General features: G+C 53.2%; 1 protein-coding gene across 5 annotated transcripts; it reads left to right on the forward strand.

Moving 5' to 3' along the window:
- Window positions 1-1,269: 1,269 nt before the first annotated feature.
- On the forward strand, window positions 1,270-17,864 carry ILF3 (interleukin enhancer binding factor 3). 5 transcript variants are annotated; one of them, XM_074854641.1, is made up of 22 exons: window positions 1,302-1,402; window positions 2,720-2,885; window positions 3,810-3,929; window positions 5,198-5,293; window positions 5,377-5,603; window positions 5,924-6,104; window positions 6,368-6,515; window positions 7,859-7,950; window positions 8,337-8,432; window positions 8,726-8,837; window positions 9,314-9,411; window positions 9,799-9,910; window positions 10,019-10,147; window positions 10,444-10,643; window positions 10,981-11,151; window positions 11,426-11,563; window positions 11,855-12,031; window positions 12,420-12,573; window positions 12,725-12,778; window positions 16,103-16,459; window positions 16,868-16,999; window positions 17,169-17,864. In XM_074854641.1, exons 4-22 carry the CDS (start codon window positions 5,291-5,293, stop codon window positions 17,300-17,302), a joined length of 2,715 nt encoding a protein of 904 aa, XP_074710742.1. In that variant the 5' UTR covers window positions 1,302-1,402; window positions 2,720-2,885; window positions 3,810-3,929; window positions 5,198-5,290; the 3' UTR covers window positions 17,303-17,864. The 5 variants fall into 5 exon arrangements, with proteins under 5 accessions (XP_074710744.1, XP_074710745.1, XP_074710746.1 ...); XM_074854642.1 differs by lacking the exon at window positions 3,810-3,929; XM_074854643.1 differs by lacking the exons at window positions 2,720-2,885; window positions 3,810-3,929 and having other exon boundaries at window positions 1,270-1,402; window positions 10,019-10,129.
- The last annotated feature ends 26 nt before the right edge of the window (window positions 17,865-17,890 follow it).

Genomic DNA, 17,890 nt, shown 5'->3' on the forward strand with positions numbered 1-17,890 from the left:
CAGATTCTTGACCCCCTGAGGCCACCAGCCCCCACGGGCCACTGGTCCCCCTCAGGCCACTGGTCCCTTTAGGCTGCTCTCCTCAGGCCATCAGCCTCCTCAGGCCACCAGCCCCCACAGGCCACTGGTCCCCCTCAGGCCACTGGTCCCCTTGGGCCACCAGCCCCCACAGGCCACTGGTCCCCTCAGGCCACTGGTCCCCCTCAGGCCACTGATCCCCTCAGGCCACCAGCCCCCACAGGCCACTGGTCCCCTCAGGCCACCAGCCCCCACAGGCCATTGGTCCCCTCAGGCCACTGGTCCCCCAGGGGCCACTGATCCCCTCAGGCCACCAGCACCCACAGGCCACCGGTCCCCTTAGGCCACCAGCCCCCACAGGCCATTGGTCCCCTCAGGCCACTGGCCCCCTAAGGCCACTGGTCCCCCAGGGGCCACTGATCCCCTCAGGCCACCAGCCCCCACAGGCCATTGGTCCCCTCAGGCCAGTGCCACCCACAGGCCAGTGGTCCCCTTAGGCCACCAGTCTCCTCAGGCCACTGGTCCCTCCAGGCCACTGGTCCCCTCAGGCCACCGCCCCCCACAGGCCACTGGTCCCCTCCGATGCCCGCCCGCATTGGGCTAGCGGTCCCCTCATTCCGGTGGCCCCCGGCACGCCCCGCCCCGCTCCCGGGTGGGGGGGGTGGGGGGCGCGGTGGGTGTGTCCCCTCAGGCCCCGCCCCCTCCGCCCCGCGCCTGCGCACCCCCGCCCACCCGGCGCCCATTGGCTCCCACCGCCGCTCTCCACGTGACTCCCCAGCCCACTCCCCCCCCCCCCTTTTTTTTTTTTTTTTTTCCCTCCCGCTCAACCCCAACCTCCACCGCCGCCCCCCCCACGCCCCCCCCCATCCTCCCCCCCCTCCTCTCCCCTCCTCGCGCACGGCCGCGCGCCCCCCGCCGGCGGCGGCTCCGCCCCCCGCGCTGCAGTCTCGCGCCCCGTCGCACCGCGCACCGCGCCCCGCACCGCGGCCAGGCCCAGGCCCGGGCCCCGCCGCCGCTGAGGGACCAGCAACGAACAGCCCCCCCCCCCCTCCTTCTTCTTCCTCCTTCATCATCCTCCTCCTCCTCCCGCCGCGGGCAGGCCCCCCGGTAGGAACCCCCGGGGCTGAGGGGGAAGCCCGGCGCCGAGGCGGGCCGGGGGGCGGTGCCGGGCGGACGGGCCGCGGAGGAGGGCGGGTAGGCCGGTGTGGGGAGGGGAGGGGGGGGGGAGTAGAGGTGGTTGGGGGGGTGGGGAGGGAGGGGGGGGTGGCGGCGGGCCGCGGGCCGCGCCGGCGGTGACCCGGCCCCCTTCCCCTCCTTCCCTCCCTCCCTCTCGGCCCATTGTGCTGTGGAGACAAAATGGCGGCGGGCGGCCGTTGGGCCGGGGGTGAGTGAGGGGAAGGCTGGGGGGGGGGAGCTTAGGAATTGAGGAGGGGGGGGAGCTGCGCCGCGTCCGTCCCCCCCTCGCATCCCGCACGCCTTCCCCTCCCCTTGCAGCCGCCCATCGCGCCGTGGGGGGGACCGCGCGCCGTGGGGGGGGTCGCGCCGTGCTTCCCCCCCCCCCCCCCATTTCCCGCCGCCGCCGCTTTGTTCTCGCCGCGTTTGCAAATGGCGGCAGCGGCCCGCCTGCCCCTTCACCCCCCCACACACACCCCGTGACGGCCGGTTCCCCGCGCTCACGCGTGGGGACGGGCGGTGCTGCCCGTGTGGGAGTGGGGAGGAGGGAGAAGTCGGTCCTGGGAGGGGGGGTGGGGGTCTGGGCCCCTTCCCGACCTCTCAACCCACCCCCCCAGGCCCACAAAGCAGCAGCTCCCCGCGGCCCGCAGGCTTCTCGCCTTTTTCCCCGCTCTCACGGGTGGGTGGGAGGGCACAGGTGAGGTGGAAACATCCCCTTTGGTGTGATTTAAATCCTACCTCCTTCCCTCAGGGACAGGACCGCTCTCTGCTGTCCTGAACTTCACTCTCCAGGGTTTTATCTGGGCTCTGCCATCACTTGCTTGTAATTCCCCTTCTTCTCATCGATCCCGTTATTTGTAGCCGCTCAGTTTCTGGACGGTTCAGGAAAAAAAAAACCAAACCACAAAAACCTCCCTACGTGTCACTTGTAAGAGCCGAGGGGTTCTGTTTACCATCCCCTGGGGCAGCCAGGTAGCCCTGTGCTGGGGAATAGATGCTCTCGGGGTCCTCAGACCGGGGAGAGCTTTGCCTGCGAGGTTCCCGTCCCCCGCAGACACGAGCGAGGCGTTCAGGCTTCGCGCTCCTTCCGTCATCCCGTTCAGGTACGATAGGCTCAAAACACAGATGAAAACCAACAAATTCTGCCTTAAAACGTAGAAGCTTTCTAAAACGAAACGCGCTTCTACGTGCGTGCTAAACTTTCCCCTGATCTAGGGCAGAAGTTTCAGCCTTTTTGCATTCTGTTTATCATTTTCTCATCCACCCCCCCAACAAATGTTTCGGAGAGGCTGCTCCTTCCATTGGAAGACTCGAATCGAGTGGAAAGTTTGTTGGTGAAATCGAGCTGGTAGTGGAAATCGTAGGAGGGGGAGAGCAGAGCGGGCGAGGCTAAAAACAAGGGTGGAATTTCAAAGTTTCTCCTTTTTCTCAAATTTTAATGACTATCAGCCTCAAGAGCGATGTCAGGAATTGTGGGTTGCTGAGCGCGTTCGTGTTTTTAACTTGTTCTGTGGTTCTTTTCCCCAAGAGGCGAATCCTGTGGTGCTGCAGCATCAGCTCCTGGGTTCTCACTAGCAATGAACTTCAGTGATTTCGAGAAGAGCACTAACGTCCGTCGTTAGGAATCGCAGGAAGCGGGACTCTAGTTTCTCAGGCTGTTGTGGTTCTGACTGTAGAAACAGCTGCCTCGCTAGGTCAGATTTCAACTAATTTCTTACCTTGCTTGGAGGAAATTAAGGGAGTTTTAAGAAAAATTACCATGCACAGAGTGTATGAGTTCATCGGGGTCCAGTCCAGAGTAGGAGCGGGTTGGGAAGCCGGCCCCCCCAAACTTGGGAAGATGCCTTGTGGGCTCCTGCAGGTAGCTGGGGAAAACTCTCCCCGCTCAGCGGGCGCTAACATCTGGGTCTAATTACAATTAGATCCGGATTTGTAACAATACCAAAGTCGTCCTGTGCGTAAACATTTGCAGGATTGGAATTGGAGGTATTTCTGTGCCATAGAATGCTGAGTCCGTACAGCGACGGCGGCTCGAGGAAGTGAGCTTTCTTGATTTTATCCTAGAAAATTCCTCAGGTCCTGAGCCCCAGCTCTGTTTGTGAAACAAGCAGCGCAGCAGGGTCCCAATTTCTGCCCAGGCCCTTTGTGTTACTTTACAGAGTTATAACAGCGTTGCTGTAGTAAAGCACTATTTGGGCTGTTAATTATTTTTATTTTTTATTATTATACCAGTATCTGGGACAATTTATACGTAAGATTGGCCAGGCTCATTTGCAGTCTGTGCCACCTGTAAAGCATGAAAGATAAACCTGGGTTTGTGAGCTGTACACAGCGATGACCGGTGAGGCTGGAAGCGGCCGACTTGTGGTAAATTTTGGTAGAAAAAAGCAAAAGTGAGCATCAGTCTGGTTTCATCCCAAGTGAAACCCGTTGTGAGTGGAAGAACTCCCAGAGCAGTGGGGTTTGGTGGTGAGCTCTGGAATAATCGAGGCGTGAGTGATATTCCCCAGTGGTGTTTTGGAAAGTGCTGGTTTTGACGGGTACTTGGTGGTGAAATGAAGTGAAACAGCTGGTGGGTGGGTGCAGATGACGATGACCTTCATCTCCATCACCTTCAGGTGCTGAGGCTCTTTGCCCCTCTCCTGCTAACGCCTTGTAAATGGTACTTAACAACTGTTGGGGTTACCACGGAACATCAGGGTGTTTGCAGGCCTGGGATTGCCCCTGTGCAGTTAGAGGTACGTCAAGAGTTCTATTAAAGATGTTTGGTCAAATTAATGACTGAATCAAGCAACTGCTGATTCTTAACGCTGGTCGCGTGGGAAGCGACGTTACGGACGCCGACGAGCCGATCCCAGTGGGTGCGAGACAGCTTTTTGAAGTTCTTGCCAGAAGCCTGCTCGCATCCGAAGGCGATCTTGGGAAGCTGTCGTCTTCCCCACAGCAGAAATCGGTCCTGCGGGACACGAATGTTTCTCTGCTCGAAGGCCCCTTGGCTGAAACAGAGGAACAAAGTCTGGGAATTTTAACAAAAGGACTTCGCTGCCTCAGCTGGGCTGTCGGAGGGGGGTAGTTCCCTTCGAAAGTGGCTTCTGGATTGGGAACAAGCTGTTGGGATTTTTTGGCTCAATCGGTTGAATTTTAGGAGTTGCAAGTGCTCACTTCAAAACCAGACTTGCAGGTGTAAGTTTATCCTATTTCTTCCTGATAAAGTAAGTGAAGAGATTCGGTGCAGCTACTGAATTTGCCTCGTATCAATCCTAATTAAAAGCAGGCTTGTTTACTTTGGGGCTGTAAGATGAATTTGGGGTAAAAAGCAGTGTATGGCAAAGAGTTGCTTCTGAGTGGCCTGCAGGAAAGCTGTCACCTCTCTTGGCAGCCAGGCGAAGGCAGCCCCCTTCACCTCACGGAGTTCTCTCTGCTTAGAGACTTAATTTTCCCAGCGCAGGCTGCGCTGGTGGGGAGCGCGTTCCCTTCGGTGTGCTTTGGTTTAGAAATACGAGCAGGAGCTTTGGAAAAACCCAGTTTTAATAGGGAAAAGCCTCTTGGGAATAAGGACCCAAAATCGTATGCTTATGACGGCGAACGAGAAGCAGGGAGGGGAAAACCGAGCAGCGGGGTGTCGTTGCTCCTGGGGGGGATCGTAGGAGGGAAGGGCTCACAGCGTTTGCTCCGCGCCTGAGCTGGTGGATGGTAAATGAGCGTGTGGTGCTCGTTAAACTGCCGGGCAGGTAACGCAGAACCTTCTCTGAGGGAGCCCGTGCGCATCGGGGGGCAGAGCTGTGTCACGCCTGGCCGTGGCTGTTACTGTGGGCGCTGGGCTTAAGAGCGTAAGTCATCGGGAGCAGAAAACTGGGCTTTCGCTAACGAGTTTGCATACTTCTAACTTAATTTCTTGCTTCCAGTGATGGATGGCAGTTATTTCCGTTCCTGCGTGCGCTCAGCCAGCAGGCTGTGGGACGGACCAGCCTGCCAGCGTCGCTGACTGGCTTTCTGTTGCTTTCAGACTGCGGAAGAGTGTGGTACTGGGACAGTCTTTTTGGTGGGAGAATCTAAATCAGCACATTTCAAACGCTTGGGCAGAGATTTGAAAGCAAAAATGGTAAGGATCGGGAGGTTTCAGGCTCACGAGGTGTATATCCACCTTTCCGTCCTGGCTAAAATGGTTTTAAAATCCCTTTTCAGCGACCAATGCGTATCTTTGTGAACGACGACCGCCACGTGATGGCCAAACATTCGGCCGTTTACCCGACGCAGGAGGAGCTGGAGGCGGTTCAGAATATGGTGTCGCACACGGAGCGAGCGCTCAAGGCTGTGTCCGACTGGATCGACGAGCAAGAAAAAGTCAGTGGGGAGCAGCCAGAAACAGAGTCCATGGAGACGGCGGCCGAAGAGGAAAACAAGGAAGGAGGGTAAGGAACGTCACGGTGTGTGGGCTTGTGAAGGGCGCTGTCGGGAGTGACAGCACCTTCTGACTTAGAGTAGGAAAAATCTGCTCGCTGAAGGTGGAAAAGTTGTTTTCCCTGGCTGTGGGATTAAGAGGAATTAACTACCGCGGGGTTGAAGCGCCTTTTCCCATGCGGGTGTGGTAAATCCTGCGGCGGGGGGTCGTGTGTCGTGTTTAAGCGTTGCAGATCTGTCCCTCGGCTCGGGCTGGCCATCGGCACGTCCCCGGCTGCCATTAATTCTGGGCGTTTTGGAGCCCCCGTGACTGGAGCCGGTGTGTTTGCAGGGACCAGAAGGCCTCGGAGCAGCTGACCAGGACCCTGCGGGGCGTGATGCGCGTGGGGCTTGTCGCCAAAGGCCTCTTGCTGAAGGGGGACTTGGATCTCGAGCTGGTTCTTCTGTGCAAAGATAAACCCACCACGGAGCTCCTGGAGAAAGTAGCTGACAATCTCGGAGTACAGCTTGCTGTGAGTAAAACCTCCCCACGCTTGCGTGTGCTTGTGATGGAGCGAGTGGAAGAGCTTTTAAATGGTTAAAAAGACGCCCAGGACGTTTGTGTTGATACCTTCCTCTTGGAAAAGTCATTTTCACAGGCCTTGAGTTGTCTTGTGAAATGAACTTCTCGGTTAGCTGAAGTTTTGTTTATAGACCTTGGTTTTTGTTGGAAGAGGCTGTTGCAAATCGCTCAGAAGCGAGTTAGACGATGGCTAAGGGGGAAATTATCTTGCAGGCTATTACTGAAGACAAATACGAAATAATCCAGTCGGTCGGTGACGCTGCCATTGTAATTAAGAACACAAAAGAGCCGCCGTTGACGCTGACCATCCACTTGACGTCGCCCGTAGTCAGAGAAGAAATGGAGAAACAGTTAGCTGGAGGTATGGAAGACTGCAAACGGCCGACAGTCGGTTGGCAACCCGTACATTTCCGTTGCTAATTCGCTGTTAAAGCGTGCTCTTCAGTTTCAGCCGAAGCAGCAACAATTATTTTTGTGCAAATTCAAAATTCCGTAAGACCAACCTCATGAGATCACGGTTACGGTTTATTTGGACCAAGCTTCCGAAACTGAGTAGCACCTTTCAGATGGGATTTTGCTCCTTTTTTTTTTTTTATCCTTTTTTCTTTTTTTTTTTTTTATACTTGGGCCTTTAGTTCACTAATACGTCATCTTGTTGTATTAATCTTGTTTCGTACCTAGCCATGTAAGTGGCCTGCACAGTGACATAAAAATATAAACCAGATACGTTTAAGAAAAAAAAAAAAAATCTCGAAGGCTTCTTGTTAAATGACTTTGCATGTACATGAAATTGGATGTTCCACGCAGTTTGTGTTGCAGCAAGAATGATAAGTGCTCTGGGTCTCCTCGATTGGCTGTTTCATCAGCTGAAGTTCAGAATTCCAGACAGTGATGCAGAGTTTTGGATAAAGTTAGCTTCTCCATTGGCTCTCAAATTCCCTTTGGAATTCGCAGACGGTTTTTGGCGCGTGAATTACGATGGCTTCTGTCACGTAGGCGCCGCGCCGTCGAATTGGTGGCTGTCAACCGCTCGCTCCGTGCACTAGCCTTATCTAAAACCCTGGTCTTGAGAAACTTTGCGCTTTTTTCAAACCTTATCTTCAGTTTTGCTGCAGCACAGACTGGGAAATATCTTTGTGCTCTATTGACTGTCTTTGGTTTTGATATCTGACCTCGTCTACCAAGCCTTCTAGTTTGTCAATTTTAGGGACGCTGGACCTTTGACCAACAGGACGCTCTCTGTCACGGGTTGGGGCCAGGGCAGTCAAGCCTTATGGGCGGAGGGGGTTCCCTTGATCCTCGCAAAGCTTCTCCCCCCACTCCTCCGCTACAGCGAAACGCGGAGTGGGGGGTTCTTTTATTTTAAATTTCCCTTTGTTACCTATTACCGGCCTCGTACGCCGCCACTTCATTCGAGTCGTAAAGGATTTCTGTCCTCTCCCACCGAGCTTCACGCCCCGTCTCCTCGCAGAATAGACTTCAGCCCCTCCCAGTTAATTGAACCTCCCCCCTCGCTGCAGTTTGCATTTCGAAGCGAGGCCGCTAGGCGAGCGCACTGCAGACCCCTCCTTCCCGGTACAGGAGCTAGATCAGGATCTTTTGGGAGCCTCAGCTGCCCGTTAGGAAGCTGCCTCATCCCCTCTCCGCCTGACAGATCCCCCTTGGTCAAACTGTGCCTTGTCTTCTTATTCCATCCACGAATAGAAACGCTATCAGTCACCGACTCCCCGGACGTTCTGGACAGGCAGAAATGCCTTGCTGCCTTGGCGTCACTGCGACACGCCAAGTGGTTCCAGGTTTGCATTTTGTTCTTATATTTGTCTTTAAGTAGAAAATTTGTAAAGTCTTTTGACTATTTTTGTTTTTTATTTAAAATACGTTAACGTCGGATGATAGTTAGACGTGCTGAACTTAGCGTCTGTCAACGGTACAGTTGCTAAAGAAGCACTTAAGCGAATTAAACGGTCGGCAGGAACCTTTTTTAAAGAGTAGATGCATAGCTGCTGCTTTGTGTTAAGAGTAATGTTGCCTTTGTACACGACGGTTGTTGTTCTAAGTGCTAAAATGGTGACGCGAAATACTGTTTACCCTTGACAAAGTAGCACCGCAAAAATGAATGTCTGCGAACGAGCAGTTTGGGGGTTTTTATCAACTGTGTGTCTGCTTTTGATTCTTATTCTAGGCCAGGGCTAACGGGCTGAAGTCGTGCGTCATAGTGATACGAGTGCTGCGAGACCTGTGTACTCGGGTTCCTACTTGGGCGCCTCTGAGAGGATGGGTAATGCTCCTTTTTTTTTTTTTTTGTTCATTCTGGGGGGGTCGGTGCCGCTTTCCCCAAAGCGGCGTTGGGCTCTTCGGTCTGCGCGCGTCCCTAAGTCAGAGATTTAAACGGTGCGAGCCAAGCTTCTGCCCTTAGAAGATGCGTCTCGGCCGTCCGCGCCGTAAATCGTTTGAGCGGTTCGTTTCTGCAGCGTAAAAATCTCATCGTTTGGGAACTGGCAGCAGCCTCCAGCCCCGATCGCAGCGCGAGCGCCTGCCGGGCTTGTCTCACTCTTCCAACCTGTCTTTCAGCCTCTCGAGCTGCTGTGTGAGAAATCTATCGGAACTGCCAACAGACCCATGGGCGCTGGCGAGGCTCTGAGGAGAGTTCTCGAGTGCCTCGCCTCGGGGATCGTGATGCCAGGTTAGGTGGTTCTCTGCATTTACATTGCAAAGCGAAGCCGAAATGCAACGCGGGCGGAGCTTCCAGGCGCGGTCACCTTGCCTTAGCGTTCGAGAAGTCCCTCGTTGTGTGTGCGGGCAGCCTAGACTCGGAGCTCAGAAAGCCCCCGGCGTAGACGGGTACTACCGTACCTTGCCGTTACCTAGGGCACGTGTGTTCAGAGCTACGGACCCATGACGTTAAACCCCCCGTAGAGAGAGGTTCCAGCTTCCACGAGCGTAAAATTTGCTTCCCTGAGGGGTCGTGACCAGCCTCACTGCTAATTGTACGTGTGAAATAGCCCAGGCGAGTTTCACAATGTTGGACATTGGATGGATCATGTCAGTCCGTGTTCTCCGAGAGATGAGTGTTGATTGATGCCAAGGGAATACTTAGTTTAGTTTCTTTAGAAACACCAGGATAATTCTCTGCATATCTTCCTTGTTTCCTGCCTTCAGATGGTTCTGGTATTTATGATCCTTGTGAAAAAGAAGCCACTGATGCTATTGGGCATCTAGACAGACAACAAAGGGAAGATATCACACAGAGTGCTCAGGTATAGTTTTGACTACAGATGTTACAAAAACTTAATCAGTTCAACTGACTCTGAACTTCCATATTGGTTAATGGTAGTATAGTAACCTCACGGAGGTCGGTGTTAACTTTTTTAATATCTAGTCAAGTAAAAGAAATACAAATGGGTCCCACACCAATAAGGAATTTGTAGCTTGGCCAACCAGAAGCAAAGTATCAGGTTTTAAATAGTGACTTGCTACCACGACCCGTATTTTGGGTCGAACTGCAAAAATTCAGAGAGTCCTATTTAAACTGATGAGGATTTCTGTGTAGGGGTGGGTAGAATGTTCCTGTCTGAAACTGTGCAGGGAACAGAGAGTGGTGGAGCCGCTTGCGCGTCCCAGTAACACACGTTTAATCTTTCTAGCATGCTCTGAGACTTGCTGCTTTTGGCCAGCTTCACAAAGTCTTGGGGATGGATCCCCTACCCTCCAAAATGCCCAAGAAACCAAAGAACGAAAACCCCATTGACTATACTGGTAGGTACTCGGCAGAAAAACCAAACCCAAATCACCTTTCCAAGGCTTTTGCTGCTGTTGTTGCTGGAAACTGGAAGACTGAGGGGTTTTTTGTTACCGCTGTTACAGTCCAGATTCCTCCCAGTACAACGTACGCTGTCACCCCAATGAAGCGTCCGATGGAGGAGGATGGAGAGGAGAAATCTCCCAGCAAAAAGAAAAAGAAGATTCAGAAAAAAGGTATTGAGTTAACGAGAGGTAGGTACAAATGGCTACCCGAGAGCTGTTCGCAGGCCGAGGCGGGGGGCAGGTTGTGAAAGAGCTCTTGAAAGGGTTTGGTCTTGGGTGATGCTGTAAATAGGGGTTACAGGGCACGTGAATTTTAAAAAAAAAAAAAAAAAAAAAAACAACCAACACCTTAACGCTAAGATTTTTACTTGGTATAACTTAAATTCTTGCAAGGAGGAAAATAAAGAACTTGTCTGAAATTGGTTATGCTTCTTTGAAAGAGATGACAAACAGCCACAAACTTTGGGTTTTTTTGCTTTGTTCAGAGGAAAAACTCGAACCTCCCCAGGCCATGAATGCACTGATGAAACTAAACCAGCTCAAACCTGGGCTCCAGTACAAACTTGTCTCTCAGACTGGTCCCGTTCACGCTCCGATCTTTACGATGTCTGTGGAAATTGATGGCAGCACGTTTGAGGCATCGGGACCTTCCAAAAAGACGGCCAAATTGCACGTGGCAGTGAAGGTAAGAGCCGTGGGTGTGCCAGCTCCTGCCAGAGGCCTCTCGTTAGGAGGCGGTTTGATTGCTGACCTCGTTAAATTGCGAAGAGGCAACTAAATTGATGGTGACGACAGCCGGGGGGTGAGGAGCGTCTCAAACCCTTCAGGGCAGGGACGGGGAAAGCCAGACACCAGAGTTGTCTGTTGTGCGTGGAGTCTCGGGGCAGAGGACTTCCCAAATCTTGGCGTTTGGGGGATGCCTGGCACCTGGACTGAACTCATAAAAGGATTCCCGAGCAGCCACGTTGAGTGTTTCCCCTGGAAGGTGAGCGGCGCTCAGTAACCTGCTCTCCTTGCTCTAGGTGTTGCAAGATATGGGGTTGCCCACAGGAGTGGAAGGCAAAGAATCTGGGAAAGGAGATGAATCAGCAGAGGAAACGGAACAGAAACCAGTCGTCGTCGCTCCTCCTCCCGTAGTAGAAACTGTCTCGACGCCCACTGCTGCCTCCCCTCCTTCAGATCAGACCCCAGAGGTGAGCACGGCCGAGGGGGCGAGACGGGCCCCGCCGGGTCTGTGGGGTGACGTAGGACGTCGTTGGAAGCGCCCGTCGGCGGCGGGTCGCTCTAACGGTGTCTTGAACCGTTCCGGTACCGTCGCGGTACAACTGATGAGGTCAAAAATTCAGGCGAGCTCATTCCGAGCTTCCCTCCTTCAGATCTTTTCCAAAATACGCCGTTTGGAAGCAGCTTGAGGGTCCCTCGGGGGGGGTTTTTGTGGGAGTTTCATCACCGCTTCTCTACTTCCAGAATGTGAAACAACAAGGACCAATTCTGACGAAGCACGGCAAGAATCCCGTCATGGAGCTGAACGAGAAGAGGCGCGGGCTGAAGTACGAGCTGATATCGGAAACGGGCGGCAGCCACGACAAGCGCTTCGTCATGGAGGTGAGGTGATGCCCAGTCCCTCATCCCAGCTCGGGTATCTCTTACTAAGGCTCTCAAGTCAGAGTTAAAAATCATAAAATCACGGGATGGTTTGGGCTGGAAGGGGCCTGTTAAAGCTCATTGAGCAGGTGGGGACGTTTTCACAGGATCAGGCCTCGTCCAGCCTCGCCTTGAGCACTTCAAACTCCTGGAATTATCTGCAGGCACCACAAAAAATGGTTAATTTTCCCAAGTGGCAGCTTCTGTTCCTGCTCTTTCCGCTTACGTGCGCTGATTTAATCCCTTCCAAAGGTGGAGGTTGACGGGCAGAAATTCCAAGGAGCCGGTTCCAATAAAAAGGTGGCGAAAGCCTACGCGGCTCTGGCCGCGCTGGAGAAGCTCTTCCCGGATGCTCCCGTTGCCATCGAGCAGAACAAGAAGAAGAGAGCCCCCGTGCCCGCGAGGGGGGGCCCCAAGTTTGCAGTAAAAGTAAGTAAATTCACAATTCAACGACTTCCTGGTGTAACTTAACGGTTTCGTAGCACCGTTGTCTCCTGCTCTGTGGTTTTAATCCCTTTTTGGGGAGGGGAAATAAGGTGTGGAGGGAAACCAGGATCTGCCACCGTTGGGCTCGAAAGCAGAAATTCGTCGAGTTTTACAGAAAACAGCCTGTTTTCTGGAGATGACCCTTACTCGGTGCCCGCCCCCGCTGCGTTTTGCTTAGCCCCCCTCCTTTCCGAGGCAGACGGGTACCCGGCGCGTTCTGGAGCTCCCGCCGTCCTCTGGAAAGGTGGTTTTTTTGGTCACCTCAGGGGCCGGGCGGCGCGTTCCAGAGCCGGGTGACACGTGTTCTTTTTTTTCTCTCTTCCCCCCTCAGCAGCACAACCCGGGTTTCGGGATGGGAGGCCCCATGCACAACGAGGTGCCTCCTCCCCCCAACATGCGCGGCCGTGGCAGAGGCGGCAACATCCGAGGCCGCGGCAGAGGCCGAGGGGGATTCGGCGGCAACCACGGCGGCTACATGAATGCAGGTGAGGTGCTGCCTGCGCCGGCCCTAAACCCACCCAAACCCCGCCAGCGTTTTGTGTCTCGGAGCGTGACGGGACACACGAGGCCTTTTGTCACTTCCATTTCCTTTTCTTTCAACATTTTTATTTTTTTTTTTTTCCTCTTCAAATCTAGGTGCCGGCTACGGAAGCTATGGTTACGGAGGCAATTCCGCGACAGCAGGCTATAGTAAGTGGTTTTCATCTTAAATTTGGAAACGCATCGAGCCGCTGGGGGTGTGAGACTCGGCGCGGGTTGCGCCGCGCTCGTGCAGGAGCCCTCGTAAGGGGGTTCTCTTTTTTTTTTGAACGCGAAGTCGTGAAAGGTGGCTTGTGTGCTCGTTAAAAAGTTTAAAAACGCGAATCCAGGTGACTTCACGTTTCCTCTAAAACTGTGAATATTTTAAATTTCTCTGCTTTAAGCCATGTGAAGCTATCGGCCACACTTTTGAATGTGATTTCCCTGAAAATACCCAGCCATTGGTCTTGAGAAGAAGCCTTCATTGGGGGGTGACAGGAGCAGAGAAATCTAAAACATGACTTTTCAAATGTGGCGCATTTTGCCATCTTCAAAAGAATTCTAATTTTTTTTCTCTGCTCTGTCTCCCCCTTTTGTAGGTGACTTTTTCACAGACTGCTACGGCTATCATGATTTTGGGTCTTCCTAGATCATCTAAAAGTATTGCACAAAAAACAGCTTTTTACTCCAATTTTCTCGAACTCCAAAACCCAAAGTGTTCGTGCCGTGTCCCCGTGCTTCACTGGGTTTCTCAACAGTGGCTTTTCACCGCAGCTTGTCTGAAACTCTCTTAGCCTGCAGAACTAAGACAGTGGCAGTTTTTATTGTGATTTGCCTTTGAACTTGGTTGTATCGATGTACACAACAGGGGGAACCAATTATCCGAGAATGTTTTTGTGCACCTCGCACAAATTTCCAAGCCAGCTCCGTTCAGCGTAAAGGCAAAAAGCCCATCTTTGCTTTTTATGGAAAGCATTACTTTATTTTTAAGAAACTGAAGTGTTTTAATCGACCTTTGTCTTAATTTACAGCAGGTTTTGTACAAAATTTGAGCCTTTTAATAAATCCCAGCAATTGGGTACACGCCTCTCGATATTGGGAAGACTTTTCAACATCTCTTGAACGTAGCGCAGCCCAGCTTTTTAAGCATGTGAAATGTTGACTTGTACGTGGAAACCGTGTGTGCTAAAAATTTGAATCCTCCCCCCTCTGTAACACGCTGGTGGATTCCCGCTGAGGGGTGTGACTTGTGGCCGGTAGCTAGTGTACTCACAGGTATTGTAATCGTGCTTCCCGTCCTGCCGCAATAAATACCCAGGCGTTAGGGGTTAGCGTGGACACGTTAGTGACCTCGGAAACGCACCGATTCCTTCGTTAACGCGAAATCCGCCTTCTCCTGAGCCACGCGTAAAGGGCCCAAAGCACTTAACGGCCAAGCTGGAAAAACGCTCGTCGCCCCAAAAGTACTTTAATCGCCTGGAGAATTAAATCTCACCGGAAGCGGGGGGAAATTTCCCAGTTGGCCAGTCGAGACCCGAGTCGCTGAATTCCGAGTGTTTGGTCCTTTATTCTTGCTGCGGTGGTTGTTTTGCAAACTGTGTCGTGTTTTGTCGCTGGTTTTAGCCGCAAAGCTGCACCTCTGCCTTCGCTTAACTGGGGAGGCTCCACCACCTTTGAGTTAACTCGGTAATGAAACCAGCTCAAGGAAACCAAAAACCGCTGGCCTACGGAGCACCAGGGTTTTTTTTTAAAAAAAAAAAAAGTCCAAGGTGTTTAGTGGATACTTAAAATAAGAATTATTACAAGGATGCATGCCCTATTTTTTTGTAGAGAGCTATTGTTTGAGATAATGACTTTTTATACAAGGGAGCAGATCCTGTCCCGAATGAGGTGGCAAAACTGCCCTTTTTTTTTTTAAGCGACTACATGTTAGTAACACCTCGTGTGCTGGATATTTGTATTCATTAGCTTTGATTTGGGGAAAGTCGAACACAATCCGATGTCAAACAGCATTAAACCTTCATAGTTAAATATGAAGTGTTGGTGTAAAGCGGAAATTCCACGCCTCTTGACTTGGGAGAGACCAACTGCCAGCAGCTGCAGCTTGAATTTACGCGGTGCCGGTCGCAACCCCTCGCTCTGGAGAAACCCCCCGCGCCCCGACCGAGGACGGGGAGTTTGGTACAAGTGTCTCCTGCAGCCAGGAGATGTTTTGCTCCCGCCGTGGCGTTCGGGGCTGGAGATAAATCAATCACAGAACCTCGTTTCTGCGCAGCTAAAGTGAGATCTTCTGCGGAAGAGGAAAAACCAAAAATCTTGTGTAGAAATGTTACTGTAGTGCAGGGGGGGCGCAGACAAGAAGCGATTAAATGATCAAAAAGTTAAAAGTGAGGTGCCTGGAAGAGCTGCAAACACCGAATGTAGGAACTGAGCTGGGACTCGCCTTCCCCCTGCGTCGTCCCTGTAGTTTCACACGGGATCACCCAAGCAAAGGGCGTGAGATTTTACTCTTTTTGTCTCCTTTTTAATTAAATTCTCACCCATGTCTCCTCTTCCAGAGGAGGCGCTGGCCAGTCTTCCCCTCTTTTAGAGGTACACGCTGTTACGGACACTGGGGCAGGTTTTTAGTTGGATTCTAGTGTCTTTAATTCCTTGAAAGTTAGTTTCCCGTAGGCCAAGCCTGCCTGTAGAGCAAATCTTCTCCCACTAAGCCCAGCACCACGACTGCCCCGACACTCAGCTTGCAGGAATCGGGCGGGGGAAGGAATCGCTGGAAGAGCTTGACTGTAGTCCTCTTGATAAATAAAAGTTAAACCCGGCCTAACTCTGGCCTCTGTGCGGTGCTGTCCCATCTGGCCTCGGTGGGGTGGGCCGAGCCCTTGGAGGCTTTCGGGGACCGCGGTAGCACCTCGGTTCTGAGGTAAATAGGATGAGCTCTGCACCCACGTCTTAATTTCCGTTGGATTGTCGCTGCTCGCTCGCCGTGTAAATCCGGACGGGCGCCTCGGAGCCATCCGCCTGCATGTCGGGTTAATTCCTCGTTACAGGAAACGAGGTTCTTCCTCGTTACCGCGTCTCGGGGCTGCGGAGACAGAGCATCAGGCGCTGCTGACGGCGACTTGTCTCGTTTGAGCACCCGATTTTAAATCTTTTTAGAGCGATAACCGTTAGCGATTGTAACGCGCGTTAAAGAAACCGTCGTAGCCCTGAGCTTAGTCCTAAACCCTGGGGTCGTGCTGGAATTAAAGCTGGGGGCAAACCGGGTGGGCGCCGTTCGCGGGGATCTCGGGGTGACCTCACGCCGTGTCTCACAATTCCCCGTCCACTGATGTTTGACCTCGCGGGGAGCTCCTAAACCCTCCGCCAGCGTAAGAGCAAACGGCTCCTAAACCCCCCGCCGCGGCGCGGGGGGAGTCTCACCGCGTCACCAGCCTTTGACCCACCTGCGCCCCCCCCCCCCCTGCTGCCGGGGCTGACGCTCTTCTCTCTGTTTAGGCCAGTTCTACAGCAACGGCGGCCACTCCAACTCGGGGAGCGGCGGCGGCGGAGGCTCCTCCGGCTACGGCTCCTACTACCAAGGTGGTGATAACTACAACTCACCGGTTCCTCCGAAACACGGCGGGAAGAAACAGCAGCACGGAGGACAGCAAAAACCCTCCTACGGCTCGGGGTACCAGTCCCACCAGGGCCAGCAGCAGCAATCCTACAACCAGAACCAGTACAGTAACTACGGCCCGCCCCAGGGCAAGCAGAAAGGCTACAACCACGGGCAAGGCAACTACTCCTCCTACTCCAACTCTTACAACTCGCCCGGCGGCGGGGGCTCCGATTACAACTACGAGAGCAAATTCAGTGAGTTGCTTCTCTGGGGAGTAAAACACAAACAGTGAATAGTTGGGAAATACGCTGGGTCCCGCGCGAAGGAGTCGCTTTTAGGCAGGTCTGGAGCCGTGGGACAAGGGGGACGGGTTTGAGCTAAAGAAAGGGAGATTTAGACAAGATCTGAGGAGGAAATTCTCCGCGCTGAGGGCGGGAGCCCCTGGCCCAGGCTGCCCAGAGCGGTGGGCGATGCCCCGGCCCCGGGGGGCTCTGAGCACCTGGTGGGCTGGGTGAGCTTTGGGGTCCCCCCACCCCAACCCCTCCCGGGTTTTTGTGAACTTGGGAGGGTTTAAAGCGCGTTGGTTTAGTTGGTTGAGATCAACGAGGCGTTCTGGAGGAGGAAGGCAGACCCGGCCACGCTCACTGCGCTCTCCCTCCCAGGTTACGGCGGCAACAGCGGCCGCGGCGGCGGAGGAAATAACTACTCGGGAGGTGCCTCCTACAACACGGGCTCGCACGGTGGCTATGGGGGAGGATCGGGGGGCGGAGGGTCCTCGTACCAAGGTAAGCAAGGTCAGTATACACCATTTCCCGGTAGATTTTTTCGCTGCGTCTTTACACCCCCCCCCGCTCCGTGGCTGCCGGATCGGAGTTAAAACCCCCCGATTCTGCGTTCAAACAGCTCCTTGCTCGGCGCCACAATGGTGACGGCTCCTCTCTCCTCCCCCCCCCTACTCCACAGGTGGATATTCCTCGCAGTCCAACTACAACTCCCCCGGTTCAGGCCAAAATTACAGCGGCCCCCCCAGCTCCTACCAAGCGTCCCAAGGCGGCTACGGCAGAAACGACCACAGCATGAACTACCAGTACAGATAAAGCCGCCCTCCCCCCGCGGGCGCGGCGCTTTCTTCCCTCCCCTGGAATCTTCAGTTTTATCGCCTCACGGTAAACACGTAAAAAAAAAAAAAAAACCACCCCCCCCCTCCCTGCCCCCCCGTTTCCATGTTGCAGTGCTCTTTGTGATACCGGTCACTAATGGTTGAGTACCTGTAATTCCATACTTAGCTGTATTTTGGGCATCTCTGTATTTAATGGTTTGTTAGTTGCCATTACAACTTTGTCTAAATAGGAAAATGATTTTTTTTTTTTTTTTTTTTGGGAGTTAATACAATTTCAGTATCCTTTTTCTATTTAAAAATTGACGTGGAAGTGTGAACACAGTATGGCTTTAAATAGATAAGGGATATGTCATCTGTTAATGCTTTTGTGAAGTGAGTTAAACGAGCTTTCTGTATTTTAATGCTTTAGTGTTTCAGTTTTATAAGTGAAGATTTTATTTTAAAAACCAGTGGGACAGAGTGGGTTTTGTATGCCTGGATCCCTCAGGCAGTACATCTGGAGTAAGCTGAATGTAGACAAATAAACACAAAACTCTTGATGTCTCGGGCTCCAGCCGTCTCGTTT

This window comes from Strix uralensis, chromosome 38 (genome assembly GCF_047716275.1).
Source record: "Strix uralensis isolate ZFMK-TIS-50842 chromosome 38, bStrUra1, whole genome shotgun sequence".
In the NCBI taxonomy this organism is placed as follows: Eukaryota; Metazoa; Chordata; class Aves; order Strigiformes; family Strigidae; genus Strix; species Strix uralensis.

Coding starts and splice junctions, on each gene's coding strand:
- ILF3 (XM_074854641.1), top strand. Junction 7,951..8,336: donor GACACGCCAAGTGGTTCCAG/GTTTGCATTTTG, acceptor TTCTTATTCTAG/GCCAGGGCTAACGGGCTGAA. Junction 12,032..12,419: donor GCCCCAAGTTTGCAGTAAAA/GTAAGTAAATTC, acceptor TTCCCCCCTCAG/CAGCACAACCCGGGTTTCGG.